The 24,341-nt window shown below is 42.0% G+C and overlaps 1 protein-coding gene across 1 annotated transcript; it reads left to right on the forward strand.

Moving 5' to 3' along the window:
• Positions 1 to 5,626: 5,626 nt before the first annotated feature.
• FAM241A (family with sequence similarity 241 member A) lies at positions 5,627 to 23,119 on the forward strand. Its single transcript, XM_058838842.1, has 3 exons — positions 5,627 to 5,861; positions 6,272 to 6,594; positions 19,352 to 23,119. Exons 1-3 carry the CDS (start codon positions 5,627 to 5,629, stop codon positions 19,595 to 19,597), a joined length of 804 nt encoding a protein of 267 aa, XP_058694825.1. The 3' UTR covers positions 19,598 to 23,119.
• Positions 23,120 to 24,341: the final 1,222 nt, after the last annotated feature.

A 24,341-nucleotide genomic window follows, 5' to 3' on the forward strand; every position in this document is an offset into this window, starting at 1 on the left:
CTCTGGGGGACCAGAAAGCCTTCTCAGTGAAGTACTTTAAGTAAGGCCATCCTTCTTCTTTACCATGCACATATATATTCATTGATATTTCTTTGAGAAAATCATGCTACCACAATCACTTGTGGTTGTCTGGGTGCTCAGGATTTTTATTGGGAATTAACGTGATCTTTCCCAGTTTTAACCAAAGGGCCTCTTCTGCTGGCACACAGCCGCTTGGTTCTTTCTGTAGTTTAGTTTTATATGCTCAGAATTGCTCAAAACCCTAATTTATCTATCCACATGAGATTTGACACACATGCACACACAACCCCCCCCCGAGAGCAGCCTACTATTCTGGCCTGTCCTTACTTGCACTTTGACAAATAACAGCACATTAAGTAAAGCTAAGGGCTTAATTTAGCCTAACAAATTTTGCATTATGTGCCCATACTTATTAAAGTACCCATTGGCTGAATATCCTAGTCCTCAAAACAAAACAAAAAAAGGCTTTTTTTCATATAAACACAAAGAGATTCTCAGTGGAGGAGAGCAAGCATAATTAAATATTGGGGATGAAGTCATAGATTCAGAGTGTGGAGTGTTCAGCACCAGTGCCTTATTAAGAGTTTTTCTCTCCTTTCTCTTTCTCATGCCTCGAGCCATTTGTTTCTGTTCCTATGACTCAAAGTTCCATCCTGGCTTAGTAGAAACAAAACTGCTTGTGGGACTGGGCTAGGAATGATCACAAGGCTGTCATACTCAGCCAGTATGTTTCTCTCCAGGCCCACAGCAAAGTCCTCCATGCACCTGCAGCTGTGGGAGGGCAAAGGGCCACCGGGGTGGATAAGGAAGGGAGCGGCAGGGGGAGCGACTTGTGAAACTGGTGTGGTGGCACTGTAAAGATAAAGCATCATATTAATACCCGTCAGATTCATTTCAACTTACAGATGAACTGAGAGAACTCTTATTGCTGTGGAACACTGCAAGAAAAGGACTGCAAAAAGAAGAGGACTCTATTCCTGTGGGAAACTGCTGGAAGCACAGGAGCTTTGTGAGCAGCAGCAAACTGGACCACACTTCTCATGTCCTGAAGTAATAAAAAATGAATACTCTGCTGTGAATTTGGACTGTCCATACATTTCCAAAATATTTTTTGCTTGCTCTGAGCTCATGCTGCAGTGGAGTAACTGCTTATAAAAGGCTCATAGCAAGATCAAAAAATCAAAACTCACTTCTGAGGTGGTAAGAAGCCAAGAAGAAAGGTAATAAATTACAAAAGATCAGAGCAATTGAAGTAAGCAAATTTAAGTTTTGAAATTTTGTTTTGGAAGCCTACTAATTCTAATAGGGTGAAGGTAAATATTGATCATTCAAGCAGGCTATGCAGAGAATCATCCTCTCATCAAGGATGACAAATTAACATAATGTAAAAATAGAATGAAATAAAAAGGAAATTTTTAGGCTTGATAGCCAAGAAAGAGCCTTTTGTCAGATTTTTTATACTGTGAAATAATATCCAAGGGAAATGGCAGAATTTACTTGAAACATTTAAAAATAAATTACACTGGCAAATGCATTAGAAAAGGTACTACAGAAAAATACCCTGCAGTGCCTAGGAGTGCTCCAGGTGACTTTTTGTAATAGAACTTCCCTATTACTGTTTTGCTTCTGCCTTTCTGATCCTGTGTATATGAGCCCATGTATATTTTGCTTTGACCCTTAAATGAGATTGCATGATACATATCAACTCTTGGAGAAAGATATTGCTAATGTAAGGTGATCTTCAGTGTCCTTTTGTCATTATATATGGAAGAAAAAGGAACCAAATTAATTGTTTCATTTCATCTTTATTCAGTATCCTTTAATATATTTTCATGTTTTGAATTCCAATTTCTTCCAGTTCACTTTGTATCCAGTGCTGGAAAAGCCCTTTCTTGTATTTCTTAATATGCTTGAAGGATCTAAGGAAATTACAGAATTTAACAGCTTTACTTCAAAAATCCATGTAAGAGCTGCAATGACCATCATAAGCTGCATGGTCATACTGGACAAATTGTCTGAGAGTTTAGAGAATTTACTTATATTAACATCTGGAATATAAAGTAGATAAAACCCATCAGAGAGTTCAAAATGTTCCATTCATCAGTAAATCCATTATACTGTATAAAACCACATTGACCTTTTACCAGTTATGACAAAAGTTTCCATTAACCGAGGTTTAAAGAACCTCTGTTTTTTCCAAGCCTTTTAATATTTAGATGAACTCTGGAGATTGAAAAGATTTGGATTAAACTGTGCAGTCAGCAATCTGAGTGAATCTCATACTGAAGTCAGTTACATCTGTTGGCTGCATATAAAGAGGGGGAAAAAGTTTTGGATGTTCAGTTGTTTTTTTCCCTGAAGTTCTTAACCACATTCTCATTAAAAGGAAGTTAGATGAGTTGCCACTGATAGGAAGTGGCAGGTAACAAGCAGGTGAGAACTCTGGATATCCACTGTATCTAATTCCTGTCCCTTCTGAGTCTCCACAAGGATGAGCTTTGTATTGGGAATAACTCCAAAGGCCTGATCTGGAGCAGATGCAGGCACACAGATGTGTGTGTCTGTTGAATTGGCTAGTTGATGGTGCCTGTTTTAGCCTTAAGGTGGCTGCTGATGCCAGCTTTCTACCAGGTGGGAGAGAGGACACAGTGTCTGCTCTGGTATAAGACCTTTATACACAGTGCTAATCCATCAAAAATGTTTGAGCTGTTTGAACCAGGAAGGAGTCTGTATACTACATGGCAGAGTCCTTTTCCATCTGGAATTAAATGGCCAAAACCTGGTTTTGTCCTATCATCAAACCACAGCCGGCACCCTGGCAGGCTTCAACTTTGCTTTATGCCCATAGGCAGAGAGATAGGACGGCCAAGTCCTGAGGGCAGGAGCAGCTGAAGTCCCTACAGAGGGGGCTCACTACCCTAGCCATGACAGCAGCCTAGGAAGACATGACTGAATGCCAGGGGCATGAAAATAAAAGTGCAGGGTGAATGGGATACATTTCCCTGGGCAGCAAGACCAAAAGAAGCACTCTGTGTGACTCAGCTGCATGTGATCCCAGCATGCCTTCCTCTGCTGCCTTTAAAATATTGTTCTCATTACCCAACTCCACACCCGGGACCGGGAAGTCCCTGAACCTCAGACTAGCGGAAGCCACAAGAATACTCTCAAGAAATATCACTGCAGCATCTGTTACTCTCTCCCCACCACCTCCTATTGGCTTTGATCAGAGCCAAAGAGAGGGAGTTTAGTCCCACTCATTCCAGCTATGTCTGTGTGTTCCAGTCTAGAGCAGTGTTTCAGCAAGGCCAGAGGGTTCAACCTGTCCTGCCTCTCAACAAAGCTGCAGCATTCAGTCCTCCTCCAGCTGCAAGCAGCTATTTTTCACAAAACCCCTTTAATTACATATTTTTAGCATGAGGTTCTGACTCTCCTTAGTGACCCTCAAATAACAGAGTTGTGCAAAGCGAGCTCTCTTTATTCCTTGGGAGACGTTTTGTCTGTACATGTATTTACAAATCAACTAGAAGTCGTCCCATGCAAAACAATTATTTTGCAGAATCTGCCCTTTAGCTTGTATCTCTGTTTTTTTGGTTTTGGGTACGGGGGTATTTTTTGGCACATTGTTTTTTTGCCCATCACTTAAGTTACACTGAGATTTATCCTTGCATTTTCTGAAAATATCACTATTGAGAGAAGGCACCATCAGAAGAAGGTCAGCCATGTCCAGAGGGCTCTGGGAGGTGGGGAACTTCCATCAGACAGTGATCTTGGAAGGAAAGTTGCTAAGTTGTGGGGATCTCTTTTGGTGACATATCCTTCAGCTTGTTCTTGTGATTAGATCGTTATGAAGCTATGAGACACTTGCAAATGTCAGGAAAAAATCCAAATTTCAGTAAGACGAAGGAGAAACAGTCAGAGCAGTTTGCAGCAGCTCAGCTACATCCATAGACTCAGGCACCAGTGCACAGAGCACATGAAGCTGCAGAAAGTTCACCGTAAGAGGAGCTAAAGGTTGCCATGTGAGCATTTGCTATGAAGGGGAATGGGTTTCTTTAAGGTTAGTGAAGTTGCACAGGTTGCAATGGTGAATGCATCCTAAGAGATCTCAGTATCTCAGTGGGGACTTCTTGAGTCCCTGTTCTTTCCCTGAGCACTGGATCTGTTAGCCCAGAGGTGCTCTCACACATGAAGAGTGCCAGGGATCCCGAGGCAGTTCCACTGCACTGAGTTGCTCAATGTGAAGAAGCTGTCAAAGGCTGCCAGCTGCAGTAGGAAGGAGTGTGGCTTTTTAAGAAATATGACAAACTTTCCTTCACTGCAGAATTAATGGAAGAATCTTTGTCTATAGGGAGATAACATCAAACCAATGTGACTGCAGATAAGTGAGGAAGAAAAAGTAGCACCAAGCCAGCCAATACATGTTTTACTACTCCTGTCAGGATGGGTACTGGTCCCCAGGAGACAGTAGGGTCAGAGGCTGTGCTGTGGAGAACAGTGGTATCCTCAGCATAAAATTTTTCTAAAAAATTTCTAATGCACATTTTTGTGATCCACAACCCAGCAAAGGTTTATGGACATCAGTGTACTAAAAAGCTCACTGAAATAGACACCTAATCTATGCTTAAATTAAGACTTTCTTTCCACAGGGCTTTTACAGAATGTCAATACTATATGTGACACTTCATTTCTTCACAAATCGCCCACAGAGCAGAGAACCTCAGGGATGTTTTACTACACTGCTGCTGAGCAGTCACATTGTGCACAGAGATGTATCACCACAGCGCTCGCTGGAAAAGTCCATAGGAATTTTTTTGTGTGTCCAGTAATTTTGCACACTGGCAGGATAGTTTATGGAAACTGTCTAAACAGCGTGATATTTCTTCAAGCTTCTCCCTGTTCCCAAGAAAAAAATACTAGCAAACAAATGGGTCATGGATGAGAACTCTGGTCAAGCAGTTAGTCGGGTCTTCAGGGCAAACTGCTTTTGGCCACCCTGCACCTTGGGGAGATTGGGCCAGCTGCTCCATATGGATGAGGAGCCAGAGCAGAGCAAGGTGGGCAGAGCAGTGGCCCCTTCCCCCAGTGCCCAGTCCCAGCTGTCCCTGTGCTGGCCCTCAGCCCCCGCAGCCAAACGGAGGGGCCTGGCAAGCGCAGTGACTTGTGTCCTGCCCCTCACTTAAGAACGCTTGTAGCGTGAAGGTGTGACTATGCCACCGTACACTGAGTGGTTCTTTGTGATGGTTTTAGTTTGTTACAGCTACTGCTGTTTGCTGCCCAACAATAATAACAGGAAAAGCAAACAGCAAGTAGAATTTGCTGCACATGACAGTGGGATCCACACCCAGCCACCAGAAAGCCATATAACATTAACCCAGATGTCTGATTTCCACTGAATCCTATTGTTACACAACCTGTTAGCACCTCCACTAATTGCTTATGGAAAAAAAATCTGAGCCAAGCAGACCTGCCACCAATAGTTCATGAACTGGATGAGGAGAGAAGATGCCTAAGGATGACAACAGTGGTCCCACCACAGCTTGGGAATGCCGCACACTGAAATCCAGCTTCACTTTCAGGCTGTCCTTCCTGTACTGGGGTGAACAGCATGGATAAGGCATGCAGGGCTGGCAGGAGTGAGGCCCCTCTACAAAGGGACAGTGGTGCTCAAAGCCGGAGCCAAGCACACCCTATGCAGAGACACTTCATCAACACAGAATCAGAGAATCCCTTAGAAAAGACCTTTAAGACCACTGAATCTGTTAACCCAGCACTGCCAAGTTCACCACTGAACCGTGTTCCCAAGCCCCACATCTACACATCTTTTAATACCTCCAGGGACGGTGATTTCACCTGGGCAGCTTGTTCCAGTGCTTGACCACCCTTTCAGTGAAGAATTTTTTTCCTAAAATCCAATCTAAACCTTCTGCGGCATTGTACATATACTAAGTCTTATCTTCGAGGTCTGCTGTTGCGTTTCCTTCTTCCTGGTGTGTATTAGTTCCTTTTAAAGAACAGAAGACACGATCCAAACAGCTTCGGAAGAGCGAGGCCAGTGTTTCCTCTTTCCCGAGGGAGGAAGAGCAAATGCCACATCTCACACTGACAGGAGGCAGCCGTTCCTCCCCAGGGACACACCAGCGAGGAAAGGCGCTAAAATTAACGCGTTATTAACACCTGGCACTTCCTGCTTTTAACAAAAGCTTCAGAAATCGGGTGCTGGGGGTGGTTTACTTTTCGCTCTACCGAGCAGCGAGCGGCCCCTCGGCCCGAGGCGGCAGCCGGCAGCAGGAGGTTCCCCGCCCCGGGCCCCCATCCCCGCCGCCAGCGGCCTCCCCCCGCTCCCGCGGCGCCGCCCTCCCTCCGTTCCTCCCTCCGTGCCGCCGCTCCCCCGGACCCCGTGACGGCCCCGTCCCGCCCCGGCAGGCGGGAGCGCGGGCAGCGCTCGGTGCCGCTGGGCGCGGAGCAGCAGCCATGGGCTCGGCGGCGCCGCTCCCGCCGCCGCCGCCGCTCGGGGAATGCGAGCGGGAAGCGGGGCCGGCGGCCGCCCGGCACCGGCGGCGCCCGGAGGAGCAGGTGGGTGCCCGCCCGTGAGGGGTCTGGGAGGGCGGGCCGCGGCTCCGGGGCTGCCCCCGCCGCCGGGCAACAACAGAAAAGCGGAGGCGCCTTTAGATTCCTCTGCCGTGGCATTCCCGGTACAGCCCACCCGTGTGAGCCGCTCCCGGGTAACGCTCCATTGCGGCGGGGCTTATGCAACCTGCGTGGGGCTGCCCACGCGTGCTGCTGGAGTATCCCGTGCAGGGCCCGCCTGACCCTCGATCTTCTCTCCGGGACGCTTAAGTCCTCCTGGAAATGGGAGCAGATGGACGAGGGTAGTCCCGGCACGGCATCCACATGGATCTCGCTGGAAATAACCGGGGTGCTCTTGCCATCCCCGGAATTCCCCCCACTAGTTCAAGCTCTGGTGTTCCTCCACTTGAGTATTTTAAGCTTTTAGTCTCTGTATTACTTAGGAAACGTAATATGTTGTGATTGTAGGAAAACACCAACTCTTCGTTTTTATTTTTTTTTCTCTGCTTCAGGATTTCTATTTTTATGGCATGGAAGCGGGCTTTTTGCTTAGGAGCCGTTTCCCTATTGTTAGCTGTGAAGTGCCTTTCCAAGCACTCTTTTGTTTTGCAGACAGCATCGTCCCGGTGTTTAGACAAAGGCAGTGCTCTTAATGCACCTTTACTGATGTTTCATTTAAAGGAAAAAAGAACACAACCTCTTTCATGTACAATAGTATAATGCAATAATTTGCTCTGAAATCTACTAGCACTCATGCTTGCACTGGGGAAAACAGCTGCCGGAGCGCATCCCTAAGTAATTTCCGAATGGTTTTTATTTCTTTAATCATTTTTGTTGAAAATTCTTATAAGATGCTCTGCACTTAACCATAAATGAGCCATGTCACAGCTGAAATAGCTCAATATTGGAAGGTGTCTGGTAGTACTTGCCTGACATTACATCTAGAAGCGAGCCACTCTGAAAGGTTCTGGTACTTGAGAATTCACTTAGCCACATTTACATAAGGCAGCGCATCTTCTTGCCCCTTTAGAAAAATGGGGCAGAGCAGAGCACATGCCTGAATGTAGGGTAAGGACAGATGCACCAAGGGAGGCTCAGAGTTCTCTCTCTGTGTCCATAAGCCCTCTTGCAGGATGTCACAGGAGGCAAGTAAGGAATACTTGCTGGTTCTGGTTACTGTCCTCCCTGGAAATAGTGGTTAAAAAGTTGCATCAGATGATCTGATGTATAACTGTGCTCAAACTAGTTGTAATTCCTCTCCAAAGAGCTTTTTCTGCAGTTTACAGCTGCTTCTTAGTGACGGGTGTGTTGTGTTTTCAGGGGATGGTGCAGGCTGAAGAGCTGCCTTCCTATGGTGCCTAAACACAATTTCAGATGAAACTGGTAAAGTTACTGCTTGGATGACAACGGCCACACTTGGCTGACAAACTCACTTTCCTCTTTTCTTAGGCTCAGGTAGTGATCCTGGCACTTTCTGGAAAGTTTGGGTGTAACAATAGGATAGCAGAAATTTTAAATAGGCTACAAGGAAGAAGGGGAAAATCCTTCCTATTTATTGGATATGTTTCACTGTTGTAGCACAGAGTAGTTTTTCTGCATACTGAGGTGCAGTCAGCTGGGAAAATAATAAACTAGATTTAGAAATAAAGATTATCACTTGCTTGTATTTAATATACAGAGAGAATTTAAATATTGGATAAAATAACAATTAAATAATAATAATTGGATAAGTAAGCAGTATAAATTTATTTTTATGTGTAGGGAAGACACAAGGAGTTGGTGGTACCTCCACTTGCTGCAAACTTTGACAGAAAGTCCCAGATTCTCTTGTTCAAGAGAAGAACAAATTTGTAGCTTGATTTGGAGGGGCTCCTGTGTCACCAAGCCTCGTCACTCTCTGTACTTTTTTTGCTTTCATGGGGGTGTTCAGTTTTCTCTCAATCAGCTTCCCTTGCCCTTTTTGCTCTCATGGAGGAATTGTTGCTGACTCTGCTGTTCCAATGGGCAGGGATCCTGTTTCCAGGCTAGGTCCTTATTGGAGTCTCTCGTGGAGGCCCAGCGCTGTCACTGTGTTTGCTGAGGGTATTTGCACTGCTAACACAGACTCTGGTCCTCAGCCTGTGTTTTCCTGTTCCATGTTCTCTCCTGAACTGTAGATGCATGCGCCACTTTAGTCATATGTGCAGTGCAAAAGAAAGGAGTCAAAATCTGCTTTGGTGTAGGTATAAATTCTTATTTCTCTTATCTGGTGTGAAGTAAAGCATGCATGAGAGAAAATCCTGTGGCCCTTTTTGAGAAGGACTTTTAGGTGAGGATGTGGGCTTCAAACCTGGGTGTGATTTGATTTTTCCCATTTCCTGCAAAATAAACACAGTTTGTGTAAGATCATATCTTGTAACATAAAACTAAAAGAATACCTTCCTGACAAGCAGGACCTAAGTAATAATGACTACAACCTTTAATTTTTAATTTTTTTTTTAAAGAGTATTCTGTAGGAAATAAATCTATTTAATGTCAAACCCTCTGACTTCAATTTTTTATTGAAGCTTTTTATTGTCAACGCAGTCATGTTTAATGAAATTACTGACAGATACATTTTTGAAAGAATAGAAGGGTATGTAACTAAGCGTTATCCATAGCCTTTGAAATTCATTATTGCAACAGACTGTATAATTACCTACTTCTGTGATTAGATTTGAAAGCTGAACTAGATGATAATTTGATTTGTATCCTTTGTAGGTTTGCATGCAAAGGTAATTACACCTATTTTAGTCTTCAAAGCACGGCAGGACCTGGGCAGTTTCTTCTACGTCTCCTGTATTGCTGTGCTGGGGTTCAGAAGTAGTAAGTGAAGGCACCCAAAGATTCAGCTGCTCCTGAAGCAGTGAGAGTAGGTTGCTGCTTTGCCCCTGAAGGTCACATTTTTTTCCTAACTTTTGATAGTTATTAGTCAGACACATAAATTGTCCTGTATTTTCAACATCGCTAGAGATAAAGACCTCAAACCTCCTTCTCTAACCCACTTCCTAAAATAGGTTATCCTCTGTCACATTACTGCATTCTAAATCTCATCACCACCTATAAATTAAACTATTCAATAAGAATAGAAAAGCGTGAGTGTGTGTTTAATAAAAGTTGATGCAGAAGTCCTGCTTTCGCATGGCCTGCGTCCTGCATATGCCCTACAGCAGGACATGGAGTCGTGGTAGTGGGATGCACAGCACCCTGTCTGTCTGTAGGGACTTTGAAGCCAAGCTGTGTGTCACAGTGGAGTTCTGACAGCTGGAGATCTGTGGGCTCTTCCCTGGCTGGGCAAGAATTTGGTTTAGTTCCTTCTAATCAAAGTTAAAGGCAATAACAAAATTCCCAGTTGCTTCCCAGTGAGGCCAGGATCTCCAGTGCACGCTGGTTTAGTATATGCAGAAGCCACAGTGCTGTACAAGTGTAAAACCAAGTCTTCTAGAAAATGTTTAAGTGCAGAGTTAGTATGTGTTACGTGTATTTGCAAGTAGATTTATTAGCGTAGACTATCACCTTTTCATTAACCTGAGTTTGTAAGCCTTTGGGATGTTTTCTTATTATTTTGAACAGTGTTTTATGGCTGTAAGTGGAGTATTTTATCTTTTAATAGATGGCTTCAGATTTAGAGGTGCTGTTACAAAAGGGCTTTGAGAATTGAGAATTTTGTTGAGGACGTATGGGTGTCTTAACTAAGTTCAAGCCCTGAACTTTTTGAATAACTTTACAGTATCTCTAGTATTTCTCCAGAATAGGGAACATGAGCAGAAACAGAACTAGAGAATAATATCAACAGACCTGTGGTATGCCTCGTGTAAAATCTTCATTAGACTGTTAGGTGGTTGTGTGCTGTGTTGCCCAGAATGGTATAATTTCAGTTATAAGTCAGAAATGACCAAGAATGTTTTAAAGTACACTTGTATATGTGCAACTTGTAATGCCTAAGACTGGAAACCTATTTCTAATTTATTCCACACAAAGATAATCTGAAAATTGTAGGTTTCTCCCTGCTCACAGTTGTTGGAATTTGTTTCCAAAAGTAAATCCAGCTTAGTAGCCATACTTGTTGAGGAGGACTTAATCCCAAATTTGCTCTGGCTCTACAAATAAATTAACTCTGTTGCAGAGGTTCATAATTATAAAATAATAGATAATAACTGTCTTAAAAGCATTAAGTTTTCTGGGGCTTAACAGCATTTGAAGAAAAAAACCCCAACACTTCAAACATACATGTAGTAACTGCAATAGATAGGATAATATGCTCTGTTTGAATGATGGGAAGATCCCATTTTCTTAAAGAAAAAAGTATTCTGGTGATAGAAGCGAAGAGAAATATCATCTCCTTAAAAAAGACAAAATTAACAGTTGTTGCATTTCAGCAAGCCAGTGCATTTGAGACCATAGTGAATGTATGGGGATTGCAAACCTTTGTGCTGAGTCAAGCTGACCAGTTTTAGTGGGGGACCCTGATAAATGAAATCCAGTGGAAATTAAGTATTGCAGGCATAATGAAAAGATGGATTAGATATTGCATTTAATGTAGTCTTTATGTATAATTGCAGTATGGATGGGGTCAAGTTACAGGGACAGTAGCAAGAGCGTAATAGAGTGTAAACAGCATCCAAAAGTGGGGGAGGCAGAGAGAGACATGTGGGCAGGCAGGTTTCTTCTCATGGACCCTCCTGTGCCAGGTTCCTGTCTTTCACACTTTCTCATCTGGTGCTGTATTACTGGGGAATTTACTCCTGAAATTATGAGATATTTTATGTGTTTATCAGGGAAAGCCTCTATTCTTTTTGAAGTTATCTCTGTTCCACCCATACACAAGTTAAAGTATCTGGAAGAGCCTCTTCAATTCTTCAACACAAAACTTCTCCTGGTATTTCAGTTTGTTCCAGCAACTGTTGATTCTAAAATTGAGTTGCTGTAAAACCTGACTAAAGGGAATCCGGCGCTGTTGCTTTTCTTATGTTGTTGCTTGTTTCTATAGAAACATCTTGTCTCAATTTTATAAATGATTTCTAAGTTCTTGCTGTAAAATGAATGTTAACCCAATCTTTGCTTTGCAATCTTTTGTTTAAACTTCCTCCCACTATGTCACTTTTATTGGTAGCTGCTGTAAAGTACTTTTGGTATTAAGAATTTTTCTAGTCTTCTTGCATTTACTTCTTTTTCACAGAGAAAGAAGTTAAACTTAGTTTTTTCTGTCTTGTTTTTCATCTGGAATTGAGGTTTGGGGTTTTTTTTTTCCTCATTTCCAAATCTATTGATATTTTCATAGTTAAATATCAGATTAAAATTAACCTAGAGAAATTGACTTGGTTGGTTGTTGGTGGCGTTTTTTTCTCTCGAGATAGTTGAAATTAATTTTGTTATCTTTAAAGTCTGTTGGCTGAATATCAAGATCATTTCACTGCTTACATTTACAAGGGTAAATACTAATTGATAGTTTTATGCTAGCAAAGAATGCAAAGGGATACCGGTCTCTTCCTGTAATAAAGAGGCAGAAAATCAGAAACATTTCCAATAAAATCATTTGCCTTTCTTGAGCAAATTTCACTTTCTTTTAATTAACAGTAAGATAGATACCTTTTAAGTACAAGACAGCAGGGTGAAATCCTGATCTGATGACAGGTGTTACTAGCAATGAAACTGTTTAGCATAGGTGGAGGAGTAGGAGGCAGAAAGGCGGCACCCACCCGGCCAGTGCATCAGCAGGGTTTGTGCTGGTGCCCTGCAGTGGGGTGAGGCTCTGGTTTACACAGAGAGGAGGCCACCAGCTGGGAACCTGCTGCTGCTGGCTGCAAATCTCCAGAGCCTGTCCATGGCAATACACTGGGTGGTCATATGGATGAGTACCGGCAAGATTGGATCATTCATTCCATCAGCTCATGGCTGGCTACCCAACTATTAAATATTTGTAGTTGTGTGCTGGCTCGTGTGTCCCTATCTGCACCCAGCAGAAGTCGGTCTCCTATCCTGGAGGGGAGGGAACTTGTGATTTCTTCCATTCTCTGTCATCTGCTCGCTTTCTTCTCTTTTTTTTTCTTTCTTAAGAGTGGTCCTGAAGTATTTTCAGTTTTAGTTTGCATCTTCTGAAAAAGATACCTCTGAGGCACTCTCTTCTGAACATTAACATCCCAACTTAGTGAAAAATACTCCTGTTTTTGAAAGTAAGCTTGTTCTTAAAGTCATATCTCGCTGGCTTTTTTGACATTTAGGTGTCTGTGGGCTTCACATAGCAGACACACCACCTGTTCCCTGGAGTAAAAATAACCATGACTGGAGTAAAATAGATAGTGAGCGGTTAAATACTGCAGGGAAAACTTCTTCCGTGGAAAAAAAAAATTAAATGTGCAGATGGGTATGTAAATGTGATATCCCTGCATTTCTTTATTAGGGGGTTGGGTTTTTTTTAACATCTCATTCAGAAAGTCATCCATCCCTGCATTCTTTGTTACAGGAGTTTTTTTTATGTCTCATTTAGGTGTCATTAAACACACGCTTGCTATGGAACTCAAAAGGGATTTCTTTTCTATATAATGTGGAAATAATTCTCTCAATATGCCATTCATTTTCTTTCTTTTGTAACTGTATGTATGATGAACTGTGATCTGAGGCATGTCAAACAATTTGGAGACACTGCTGCTTTTCTGTGTTGGAGGTGAACATTGTGTATACCTTTGTGTCCTCTCTCATTGCCTTCTTTGCCCAGCAGCACTTTTTTGACTGTAAAATCATCAGCTTTTACATGGAGAGTAGTCATTTTCTCAATTCATTGGCCTTTTCTCCTCCATTGTTGGAGTTCGGTGTTTGTCTAATGCCCTTTCAGGCAGTCATGGAAGAAAAGAGGCAATTATAGACTTGTTCTCAGTCTGGGGCTGTTAAGTCTGTGATGGGAATTTTTCAGGTTGTTTGAGCAAGAGAAGACTGTTGAGGTTTCTTCTATTCATTAGTCATGACCAAATAGAAGAATGCTACTTGGTTTCTTTTAATGGATCTTGTACCTTTAGAAAGGTTGAATGGATTTTATTTTTTTTTTCTTTAACAAAACATCCTGAATCTTCATGTGGAGTAGGTTCTTTATGTTCATCTATTCCCTCCTCCCCAAGAACAAAGGCTCTTGAACTTTATCTGGTTATTTCACTCAGATCAGTTACATGGAGGTTTTTTTACACAGAGACAAAAAATTCCCAAACTAAACATACCATCTCAAGATTCTTAGGCTAAGTGTGGAAAACTGTGGATCAAGCTGCTGCTTCATCAGATGGAATGCCTGGAAACCCGTAACTATACCTGTTCTCCACACAGCCACATCAGGGGTGAGGTTACAGAACTAAAACTTGTGGTTACTTTAGAGCTATTCAGCCCTCCCAGCAGAAAAAAAAAATGTTAAATTTGTGCTCCTATGCTATTTTTGATTAGCCACAGGAAAATAACTTCCCAAGTGTGTAGGGTAGTTTTGTGTCCCTCTTGGATCTCTGTGTTCTGCATCCTCCAAGGATTTCTTGGTGTGATCTGCAAATGGTCAGATGCAGGAGCTGTGTGCTCTCAGCAATTTGAGGGGAAAAGACCATAAACTGGCTACATTACATGTGGGAGATGCAGACAGGGATCAGTCGTAGGCCACTGTGAAAAGTTCAGTGCTAACTTTATCCTTCTCTTCTAGGGAATAGCATATGACTCACTGCAAAGACGGCTTTTTTCTGCAGGGAGGATGTTCGGATGGGATCTCGTGTTTCACTGATCACCTGGTCAGGGCACCCTTTGATAGGAACAGAGTAAGCAAGAGGATTGTCCTGCCAGACTAGTGTGGAGCAGCCTCTGCTCATGACATACCATGTGTTTTCCTGAGTTTAGGAAGCAGTGAGTTTTGGTGAATGTGTGGAAGTTTGCCATAAGCAAGGGTAGTTAGTGGTCAGAACACAGGGAGTTCTGTGTGTTGTGTTGATGACAAACACAACTGGAAAAGCCACAACCGGATGTTAGTTGGGTTCAGTAGGATGAGTAGGACTTTGCCTTCTTTGCTGTTTTAAAGCTAGTCAAGGAAAAGATTCAATTACATGGGGAGATTTTCTTTCAGAAGCACTTTAGGGATGTATGAGCACTAGCTGCTCTGGAAACAAACCGAACTTGGTGCTTAGTAGCTCCTTTGTGACCTCCTCGTGGGGTTTCATTCTTTAAAAAGGTGATTTTGTGACATCCGGCATCATATGCTCAAGGGCCTGTCATGGTTCACCTTGAAGCATCAAAACCCCTAAGCTATTTGGCCTTAACAGAGGGGAAAATTTAGTTCCAGGTTTCAGTATAAAAGTTTTTAAGAGTTTGGATCTTCAAGTTCTGACTTTCTGCCAGTAAACAGTGGGAGACAGCAGACCATGGCTTTGCTGATGAAAATGTGCCATTTTGAATAGGGAGGGAAATTTTATAATACCAAACATCTGAGAAGACCAGAGGAAATGAGGTGGTTGATGGGAACCTGCAGGTAACAATGGGTCTGTGAAGTACATTGTTTGTGCATGGTGAGCAGTGGAGCGGATCAGATGCTTCTCTTTCTGTTCTGTATGATAACTCTGGTTTTAACTTAAATTGCTTAAAATAAAAAATTAGAAACCAAATACAAAATTGAATATGGAGTGCCACAAGCTCTGGAGCCCCCAGCACAGGAGAGACGTGGACCTGGTGGAATGAGTCCAGAAGAGGGCCATGGAGATGCACCTCTTCTGTTAAGACAGGCTAACAGAGTTGGGGCTGTTCAGCCTGGAGAGGTGGAGGAGAGAGTTGGAGAGGGACTTTTTACAGTGGCATGTAAGGATAGGACACAAGGGAATGGTTTCAAACCTGACAGAGGATAGATTCAGACTAGATCATCCCAGTAAATCTAAAATAAAATTATATTGATGGAAAATTAATTTAAATTACAGTAAGAAGTAATTCATTACAGTAATTTGATAAGAAACATTAGGTTAGGAAACAAATGCAATTAGCATTTCTAATACATTCTGGTTTAGACTTAATCACTTAGGGAAGTCTCGTTCTCCTTTTTCCTTCAGGAATAATACCATATGTGTATATTTGGTGTCTTTCAGCCAGTTGGAGGAAGTTCGGAAGAGAATTCTTGTCTGGGAGGCAGTGCTGCTGTTCCTCTCTTTTCAGCAGATATTTTGGGCATGTATCTAATATCCCATGTATCATTAATCTATATCCATCTAGATCTCTGGCTGCACTGCTGTTCCCCAGACCCTCTGAATTTCTTCATCACTCCTCTGTTTCAAAGAGTGAGGAAAGGCAAAGGAATGCAGATGAAGTGGCCTTCTCTTACATTCCCTCCTGAACTGTAGCAGATGAAGTCTGGGAGTGCCCCTGTATGGCACCTGTTAATTATGAGAAGAGCAGCTGGGAAGGGCCTGGAAAGCATGTTTTCTCTGGGGCTAGTGCAGGTCAAGAAGTTTCCTCTGCTCCCTCCTGATACACAATGGATTCTTAAAATAGTGAAGCCTAGGCTGAGTTGTTGATTTTTTAAAACTTTGAAACAGAAACTTCTGCTTTTACAGAGGAAGCTCTGGGTTTGCAGAAGCAAGGGGGTGCAGCTGTCGGAATGGGTACATTTCTCTCTCCGCATTTTGTCTGTTATGGTAGTGTCTGTCTAGCTTCAGGCTGATTCAGCAAGATGAGTATGGAAACAGGCCTATGAAAATAGTTCAGTAAAAATTAAAGAGTCAGCTGGGAACTGTATGTTCGCTTGAAGACGGCCAATTTCTAAAATAGTTTAGAAAGTATTTTTTGGCAGAAAAAAAGAAGAATTTGGTTCTGAGGTTATGATTTGAGAGCTATGGCACATATATGGGACTGCATGCCATTTTACTGTTGCCCTGAAAGTTAGTGAGAGAAATTCCAGCTGCAATGTTAAAGCTTATTTATTATTCCTTAGCAATTTGGGGTATTGTAACATTACTGGGATTTGCCCTAAAGGTTCTGTTTTAGCTACACCTCTGAAGAAATGTATTTGTCCAGCATGTGAAATATTATGCAATAGTACAGAAAAATATGCCATCAGTGTTTTCTGACTGATGATCTGTTCTCAGCTTCACTTGCTTTTTGCTGAGTTGCCTGAAGCAAGATATACTTAGCCTGAATTAACCGAAGCAGACTTTGAAGTCTTGAGAATTTCCATGATCATTTTGAAAGGTTTTGTAAGCTATTGAAAAATATTTGGAAAAACAGCTTGACACTTGTTCTGTAATTAAACGTACACTTGTCAGTCTCTGTGCCTGGCAGCTCCCTGTGTGTATTTGCCTAAGAATCCATGAATCTACCCTTGTTCGAGAAGGTGAGGGTGGGGTAATGAAAAAATCAAAAATACCTGGACAGCCTAAGTGAGGTGGAATTTACTCTGTTTACCTTGTTTAAGAGACAGTGTGCAACTTCTTGCTGTTAGCTTATCAGAGCAAGCGGGGCTGCAATCGCGTGTCCCGCAGCTGCCTCATACCAGGAAAGATGCTGCTGGCATGGACACGTGTGGTTAATCCTGCTGAGCCCAGTGGGAGCTGCAAGAGGAGCTTGCAGACCTGTGCCTGCTGGCAGCCTCCTGGCCAGTGCTGCCCTTGCTCTGTGTGAAGGCTTCCAAGACCTTGCTGTGTGCCACTAACAAGCCTAAGGCAACAAAGTGATGTGTCTGTTTTCCCCCTCCTGGTTGCCCTGGCCATGGCTAGAAAATGTATTGATTTCCCAGCTGTTCTCTCAGAAGTGGTCTTTGCACTTTTGATGTGAGCTGTGCTCTGATCCCCTCCACCATCATCTGTCACATGCTCCCTCTGGTCTCTGCATGCAGGAAGCAAATAAATGTATTTTCCCTTCCCAGCACATCCCTTCTCTTTTCTCCTAGTTGTTGTGATCAGTGTACACATAGGCTAAGAGTGCTTGTCTCCCTGTGCTCTTTGGGAATGGAGGGGTAAGAGTTCCATTGTGTTCCAGCCCCACCGAGTTTACAAGACTTCCCAAGAGGCTCTGCTTTTCTGGAAGAGACTGATCTTGAAACATTGGGATTATTGATGAGTCCATGTTTCTTTGAATTAAAATGAATTAAAATAAAGTTAAAATACAGTTAAAGCCAAAATGCTGAAGGAAATCCAGTCAGGGGGAGAAAACAACCCAGGCATGCAAAGTAGGCTGAAAAGAGGCAAAGGAGTGTCTGCCTGTACATAACCCCCAGTACTGCAGTTCTCCCGTCTCAGGCTCTTCCATAGAATCTCAGAAAAAGTGAACAGAGTACTAGTTATGAACACATTACTATTTAGGCTTCCTGCCCCTTTATGCCTCTTACCTGTCCCTTTATGGGATTCAGTACTGAAGCTTAAATCAGACTCTTTACGAATAAGTCAATTTAAAAAAAAAAAAAAAAGTCCAGGTACTTTCAGTTGAGGGACTGTTGGGGTTTTCTTGGGCTTTTTTTTTTTCCAGCAGCTTCTGTAGAGCTTTACCCAGAGCATTCATCCAGCAGGTTCTGCATAGTGGCCTAAAGTCTGGTATTGGCTTCCTTTGGTCTTTGCTGGATGCTTTTCTGTAAGAATGATAATTCACTTTATTATTTTATCTCCAATGGAGAGCCTGGCACTGGTGTGAGAGGGAATTTCTGTTTCTCTACCAAGACCATGCCATGGAACAGGGGACGCAGAATAACATTCATCCTTGAAGGTAGAACAAGTTTGCTTTGAATATGGGAGTAGACTAATTGCACATAGAGCTTGTGAGCAATTTGTAGGACCTATTGATCAGTCAACCGAATTATTTATGAGTACCTGCTGCATGTGTTTTCACTGCTGCCTAATGGAAGCATTACAAGACTCATGTTCATCATCTTGAAGGCATGTTTGCCCTGTCATACCCAAACACAAACCAATAAGATTTTGTGCAAAGAATCTCTGGACAATGAGGAAGAGAGATGGGATCTCGAGCTCTAATCTAGTTACAATTTACATGTTGAAACATTTGTATTTTCTGCAATGATACTTACCTGTGACATCCTCATTTAAAGACAGACCTCTGCGTTCCTGTGCATTTGCTCTGACATTTTTTATTTCACAAAAAGTCCAGAACTTGTTTCTCCTTCCCTTCGCTTTTTTATACCAGCACTTTGCATCTGTGCTGTCCTTGAGTCTGTCTTCCTTTGCCTGACTTGCATGGCTTCCTACACCAACATCAGGATAGATGTTTGTCACTTTCCTGGTCTGATCCAGTGCCTTTCTTTCAGCAGTGACTTCAGTTCCCTGGGCTTCAGTGCAAAATACTTCATAGTTCATGTTTAATAATTTGATATCATTCTTGTTCTGGAGAAGTTCTGGAAATAATTCAGCCCCACGCCCCCCCCCACTCCCCCCCCTGAAATTAGAGGCATCTCATTCCATAATGGTTGCCCTGACAACCACAGGCAGATTGCACAGACAGGTAAGATGTATGACCTGCAGGAGAGCTTTACACCTCCTCTACAGTGGCAGCTGGAGGGGAGGGAGGCTGTCATATATTTGTAGCAACACTTCAGATGTCCCAGGTTTGGACAAATGACATCCTTAGCATTGTACCAAGGTCACAAGCTATGTAGCATTTTCAGTCTCTTGATTTAAGGAGTAGATTTATTGCATGTGTATCTTAGTTTTATGCATTCAGGTAGAAACAGATGAGAAACTTGTTCAAAGTCACAGTAATAAAATTGTGCAACATATTTCCTCTTTTTATCTTCCGTCTGCAGGTCCACCAAGAGCAAAAGAACCACACCACGGAACCTGTGATAGATGACTATAAAAAGATGGGGACTCTCTTTGGAGAACTAAACAAAAGCCTTATCAGAATAGGCTTCACAAGGATGTACTTTGGAGAACGGATAGTAGAACCTGTAATAATCATATTCTTCTGGGTTATGCTCTGGTTTCTTGGCCTACAAGCTCTTGGACTGGTGGCTGTCCTGTGCCTTGTCATTATTTATGTACAACAGTAAAATTTTACAGGTACTATTTGGATTATGTATTTCAACACTGTCATTAAGTCAGTGGATTTATGTGTTTTAAGTAAATGGGTGGTACATCAAAAGCTGCAATGCTTCAAATTGCTGAACTTCTGATGAGGGGGACTAAAATCATATTTTAAGCCAAATCAGCAGTGCCCTACTCCATCTTTTAGTGGGAAGAAGGGAGATGTTTGTACTATAATGGTGTGAAATGTACTGTTTTCTATGCTCTTGGGGCCTTAGCCGAAGGATTGGCTTTTCATTTCCCCTCCTGTCTCCCCATGTTCTTGCTTTGTATAGTGAAAATTTCATGTCTGGTTTTAAAAGGACACTTGATGTGAGTGTTATGTTTCACTGCTGGGGGGGGCTCATGTGTTTGTTCCCTGAATCTGCATAATTTGTTAATGTTTTGCTGAAAAGCTAAATCTGCACAAGGGAGGTTTGGTAACAAACCTGCAAGGACAAACATTCATAAGTTGAACACAATTTCCAGACACAAAAGCAACTTTGGTTAGTGTAGTTTATAGTAAGCCCCCAGGAAACAAACCGTACCAGCAAAATGCTCTTACACTAATGTTAGTGACTTCACACAAGACTTCAGCTGTTGTTCAGGAGAAATTACAGTCCTACATTGGCCAAGTGGCCTAATGTAGCACTGCCTTTTTTTTTGGAAATGTACTCAGCTCCTGCTGCTATTTTTCTCTCTTTATTTATTGTACTTGCTCTTTCCCCCAGCCCTCCTTCTTAAGATAAATATTTGGATAATTCATGGAGTTTGTAGGTAGTTCCAGCTGCAGCGTTGGACACTTGCCATTCCAGACAGCAGTGCTAGAATGCTGTCTTGCTTCCTCTGGGTGGTGTGAGAAGTGGCTGAACAACCAGACACCAGACCAGATCTCTCAATGCTTCCCACATTTGCTGCAGTGTGGGCCCACACAAGCTAAAGCTTTGTGCACCTTAGCAAACTGGACCTGTTTCCTCATGCAAGGCGAGAATGGAGTTGAAGCCAGGTGGTCATTTTATTTAGTAGTCTTAACTGGCTCCTTTCCATACTAGGCAGCAAAAATGTCTATCTATATATGTCATGGGCCACACAACCTAGAGAATAGGTTATACAGATTCAGGAGTGGGTGCAATATTCACTCAGCTCTCCAGTAGCCACCCCAGGGATATGCTGGGTATTTCCAAGTTCTCTTCTCATGAAGAGAAACAGAAAAATAGGACAGAATCTTTACTACTTCTACTTTACTACAACTGCTAAATAGGCTACCAATTTAATATTTGCTGTACATTACTTTTAGCAAGAAACTTAATTGCAAAATTGGCTTCATCTGTGATAGAGTGAAATTTGCTTAAAGAGATGCAGTAGATGTGAAATGTACAGAAAATTGCTTAACTTTTTGCAGTGACTTTTTTCCTAAATGTTTTTGCAACAATAAATTAGTTGAAGATGCTGTCTTATTCAAAGACTTTTAAAGTTAAGGGAGGGTTCTCTATAATCCCAGTCCTGCAACTGGATTGAAAGTCCAGCTTTATGCATGGATCATTTTGTCTATTCGGCTCTGTTTCCAGGACTCCTGGCCCCAGTTCTTACAGACTTTACTGTTAGGGAAATAATTGTTAGTTAGGGCAGTGAACATGAAAACCCAGCTCCTCTAGAATCTTTTGTACTGAAATGCCATCTCTAGACATGTCTCTGTGCTTTTCTAATGAACAAGTGGTATCCTTCTGAGGAGGCAGGTCACATCTCTGGATATTCAGATGACCCTACATGTGGATTCAAGAGGCTCTGCTGAACCAGCAGGAGTACAGGGCACTGGGACTGAGGCCCAGCTGTGTAGTTTGGTGGCAACCTGTGTTGACTGGCATCTGGTTAAATAGTTATGCTGGTAGCAGGGAAACATTGGACAGCAAATGGTGTTGCTGGGTACGAGGATTTTGTTGTTCACAACTTGAAGTCCCAAAGCAAGCAGCAAGTACAGGCTGAACGTAGAGCCAGGAGCTCTATACTCAAAGTGCCTAGGGGTAAACTTTGAGTTTATTTCAATTCCCCTAGAAGGAGAACATCTGTTTACATCTTTGCAGTTTTGTATAGATAGAATGATGGGGTCATGTATATTCTTCTCCTGTATAAGGGCTGTATTACAAAAGCATCCTGTTGTTAAAAGTGGAAAAAAAAAATCTTCTCTTTCTTCCCACAATCTAGTTACTGTACAAAGGATCTCATCTAATTCCTTTCATCCCGCAGGAAAAAGTGTCTATGATATCCTTGTTGCAGTAGTTCTCTTGTGTAAAGATGCTGTGCTGTGAGATGGCATGTGTTATTTCCTTGAAGTGGTGATTTTGCTCTGTACATGAGGAAGGGGGAACAGTGAACCACGTGTGTGACCAACAACTTCAGTGAGGACATGGTTTATATGCATGTGACCTTTCAGTATGAGCAGAACTGTGACTTGCACTCATGAATTCAGTTGTTTGTTCGATGTTCATGTTTGTGTACATGTACTCTGGGGAAAGGTGGGGTAGCTTTGGGACTGAGATTGTGTTTAGTAAATGTGTTAGGTGGTTTCTCTTAAGGGTAACTATGTCTTGTCCTTTATAGAAGTTTTGCATTTTTAAAAACCTGAAAAAGCAGTGCTAATGGTGTAAGGTTGGCTGAAAATGGAAAAAGAAGAATGTATCATATGAACAATCCTCCTCTCCTGTTTGGTTTCATACATTCCCTTGTATATAACAGTTTGTACTGAAGCGTCTGTCCTAATTTTGTGCTGTTACTGTACTATCTCCCTCTCATTTGCAGAGAAGGCAGGTGGAGCTAAGGAAAAAAGGGAGCTGGGATAGAATCAGACATAAAGAGTGGAAAATGGATTGGGGTGAAATGATGCATATGTGTCCAAAGAGATCTGATCATAAATGTGTGCCAAGAGAGGGGGAAATGGAAGAACAGTCCTTGCTTGTATTCTTTACTCCATCCAGACCTAGTAGGAAGGCAAAGGAGGCACCAAATGTTCAAAGGATGTCCCTAGCCAAAAAAGCAGGAGGTTATTTTTAAAAAAGAAAAAGACAATTTCACTGTTGTCCATATAGTAAAAAATGATAATGTTATTTATGTTGTTGCATATTATTATTATTGATAGAACTGAAAGCACCTTTATGCATCTGTGTGTAGGACTGTATGAAAGAATGTCCCTTAAATGTGTGTTAAACAAAAAACAATATAGTTCCTGTTGGTCAGTGTGACATTGCAAGCATTTTACATAACGTCTGTTTTTTAAGGGATGGACTCTTCAGTACTGTGTCACACCTGCCAATTGCATAAATGGTTGAAACAGTGTGTACAGAGAAGCTCTGCAGGAGAACCTTGGAGAACCCTGTTTGCACTGAAGCATCATCACATCAAAACTGTCCATATAAAAAGTAAAAATTGTATTTCTTAAAAACTCTGTGAATCCTATGGGAAGCACTTTGTTACTCTTTCTAATAAAAAGTATTGCCATCAATGAGATCTGTGAATTCTGTGTGGTGCTTTATTCAAAGTTACTTGGATGCTTTCAAAATGTCATGGTAGGCCCAGAGGAAATGGGGCAGTGTTCAGATATCCACTGAAATCAGTTAACTTGCAGTTGGTGGAGAAAAAAGTGAAGCACAAGAGCTGAATAAACTCCATCAGGTCTCTATGGCTGTATGAAGCAAGTTACACTAAATTAAAAGAAAATAAATAGTAGAGCTAGATGTTAATATATAATGGCAACATTATGATGCAAAGTAGCTTTTATTTCGCAGCATATCTATTTTGCATCCAGAGCAGCCTCTGAAGGGAACCAGATGTAGTCAGGGCTGTGAAAAATCCTTTGATGTGACAATTGCTGTTCCACGAAGGTTTGGGGGTTTTCAGCTTGTTTTTTTTAGATACACATAGAACATTATGTGGTTCAAAACAAATCTACTTCAAACTGTTGTTTTGATTTGCTTCTGCAGGTCAGAAAGGTGTTCATTCTGCCACATCCAGCCGACACCTAAATGTATCTGTGTTGCTCAGGATGCCCAGTGAGTTAAGCAGTTTGTTTTTTTTTTAAAGTAGCAACGTTGAATTTTGGTCCTTTAAACTCTTACTGGTGAATGTGCACAAAAGAAATAAGGCTTATTCATTAATAAATTCAAGCCTTCAGGTTTTATTTTAGTTAAAGTATCTTTGTGAGACCTTTTCTAGGGTGCATGTAAATTCAAAACAGGCTGGCTTTGACTCTGATTCTTTCCATCCTGGGCTTTAGTCTAGGGTTTGGGAACTTCTTAGCCTCTCCCCTCTGCCAGAACTGACAGCTTTATCTGCTTGTCCATTCCTCCTTTCGCTCTGGTGTTTCATTCTCTAGGGGTGTTCACTTTGAACAGTTTTTCCCTGTGCCAAGGGTTCAGGCTTTTTCATCTTTCAGTCTTCTTTAAAGCCATCTAGACAGAAAATCCATTTTCAGATCGGTGTTTTGTTTGTTTTACTGTGTGCCTGCTTAACACCAGAGGGAAAAAAATTAGAGGATTTTTAAAAAATATGTGTATGCTGGTCAGTGACTTCTTTTTTACAGTGCTTATCTGCTGGTTTATGTGATGGTTACCAAACAGTGATTTGCAATCACCAAAGAGAACACTGAAAATGTGGAGAGTGAGGAGCTGTTGTGAGATTGACACAAGGATTTTGAGAATAGATGGGTCAAGCAGCATGTGGCTTAAGAGTTGTTTCAAG

Source organism: Poecile atricapillus, chromosome 4 (assembly GCF_030490865.1).
Source record: "Poecile atricapillus isolate bPoeAtr1 chromosome 4, bPoeAtr1.hap1, whole genome shotgun sequence".
Lineage (NCBI taxonomy): Eukaryota > Metazoa > Chordata > Aves > Passeriformes > Paridae > Poecile > Poecile atricapillus.

Bases quoted from the DNA above. Each gene is read 5' to 3' on its own strand.
- FAM241A (XM_058838842.1), top strand. From the start codon at position 5,627: ATGGATAAGGCATGCAGGGCTGGCAGGAGTGAGGCCCCTCTACAAAGG. The intron at 5,862-6,271 runs GTGATTTCACCT...TCTACCGAGCAG, and splicing joins TTTTAATACCTCCAGGGACG to CGAGCGGCCCCTCGGCCCGA. The intron at 6,595-19,351 runs GTGGGTGCCCGC...TTCCGTCTGCAG, and splicing joins GGCGGCGCCCGGAGGAGCAG to GTCCACCAAGAGCAAAAGAA.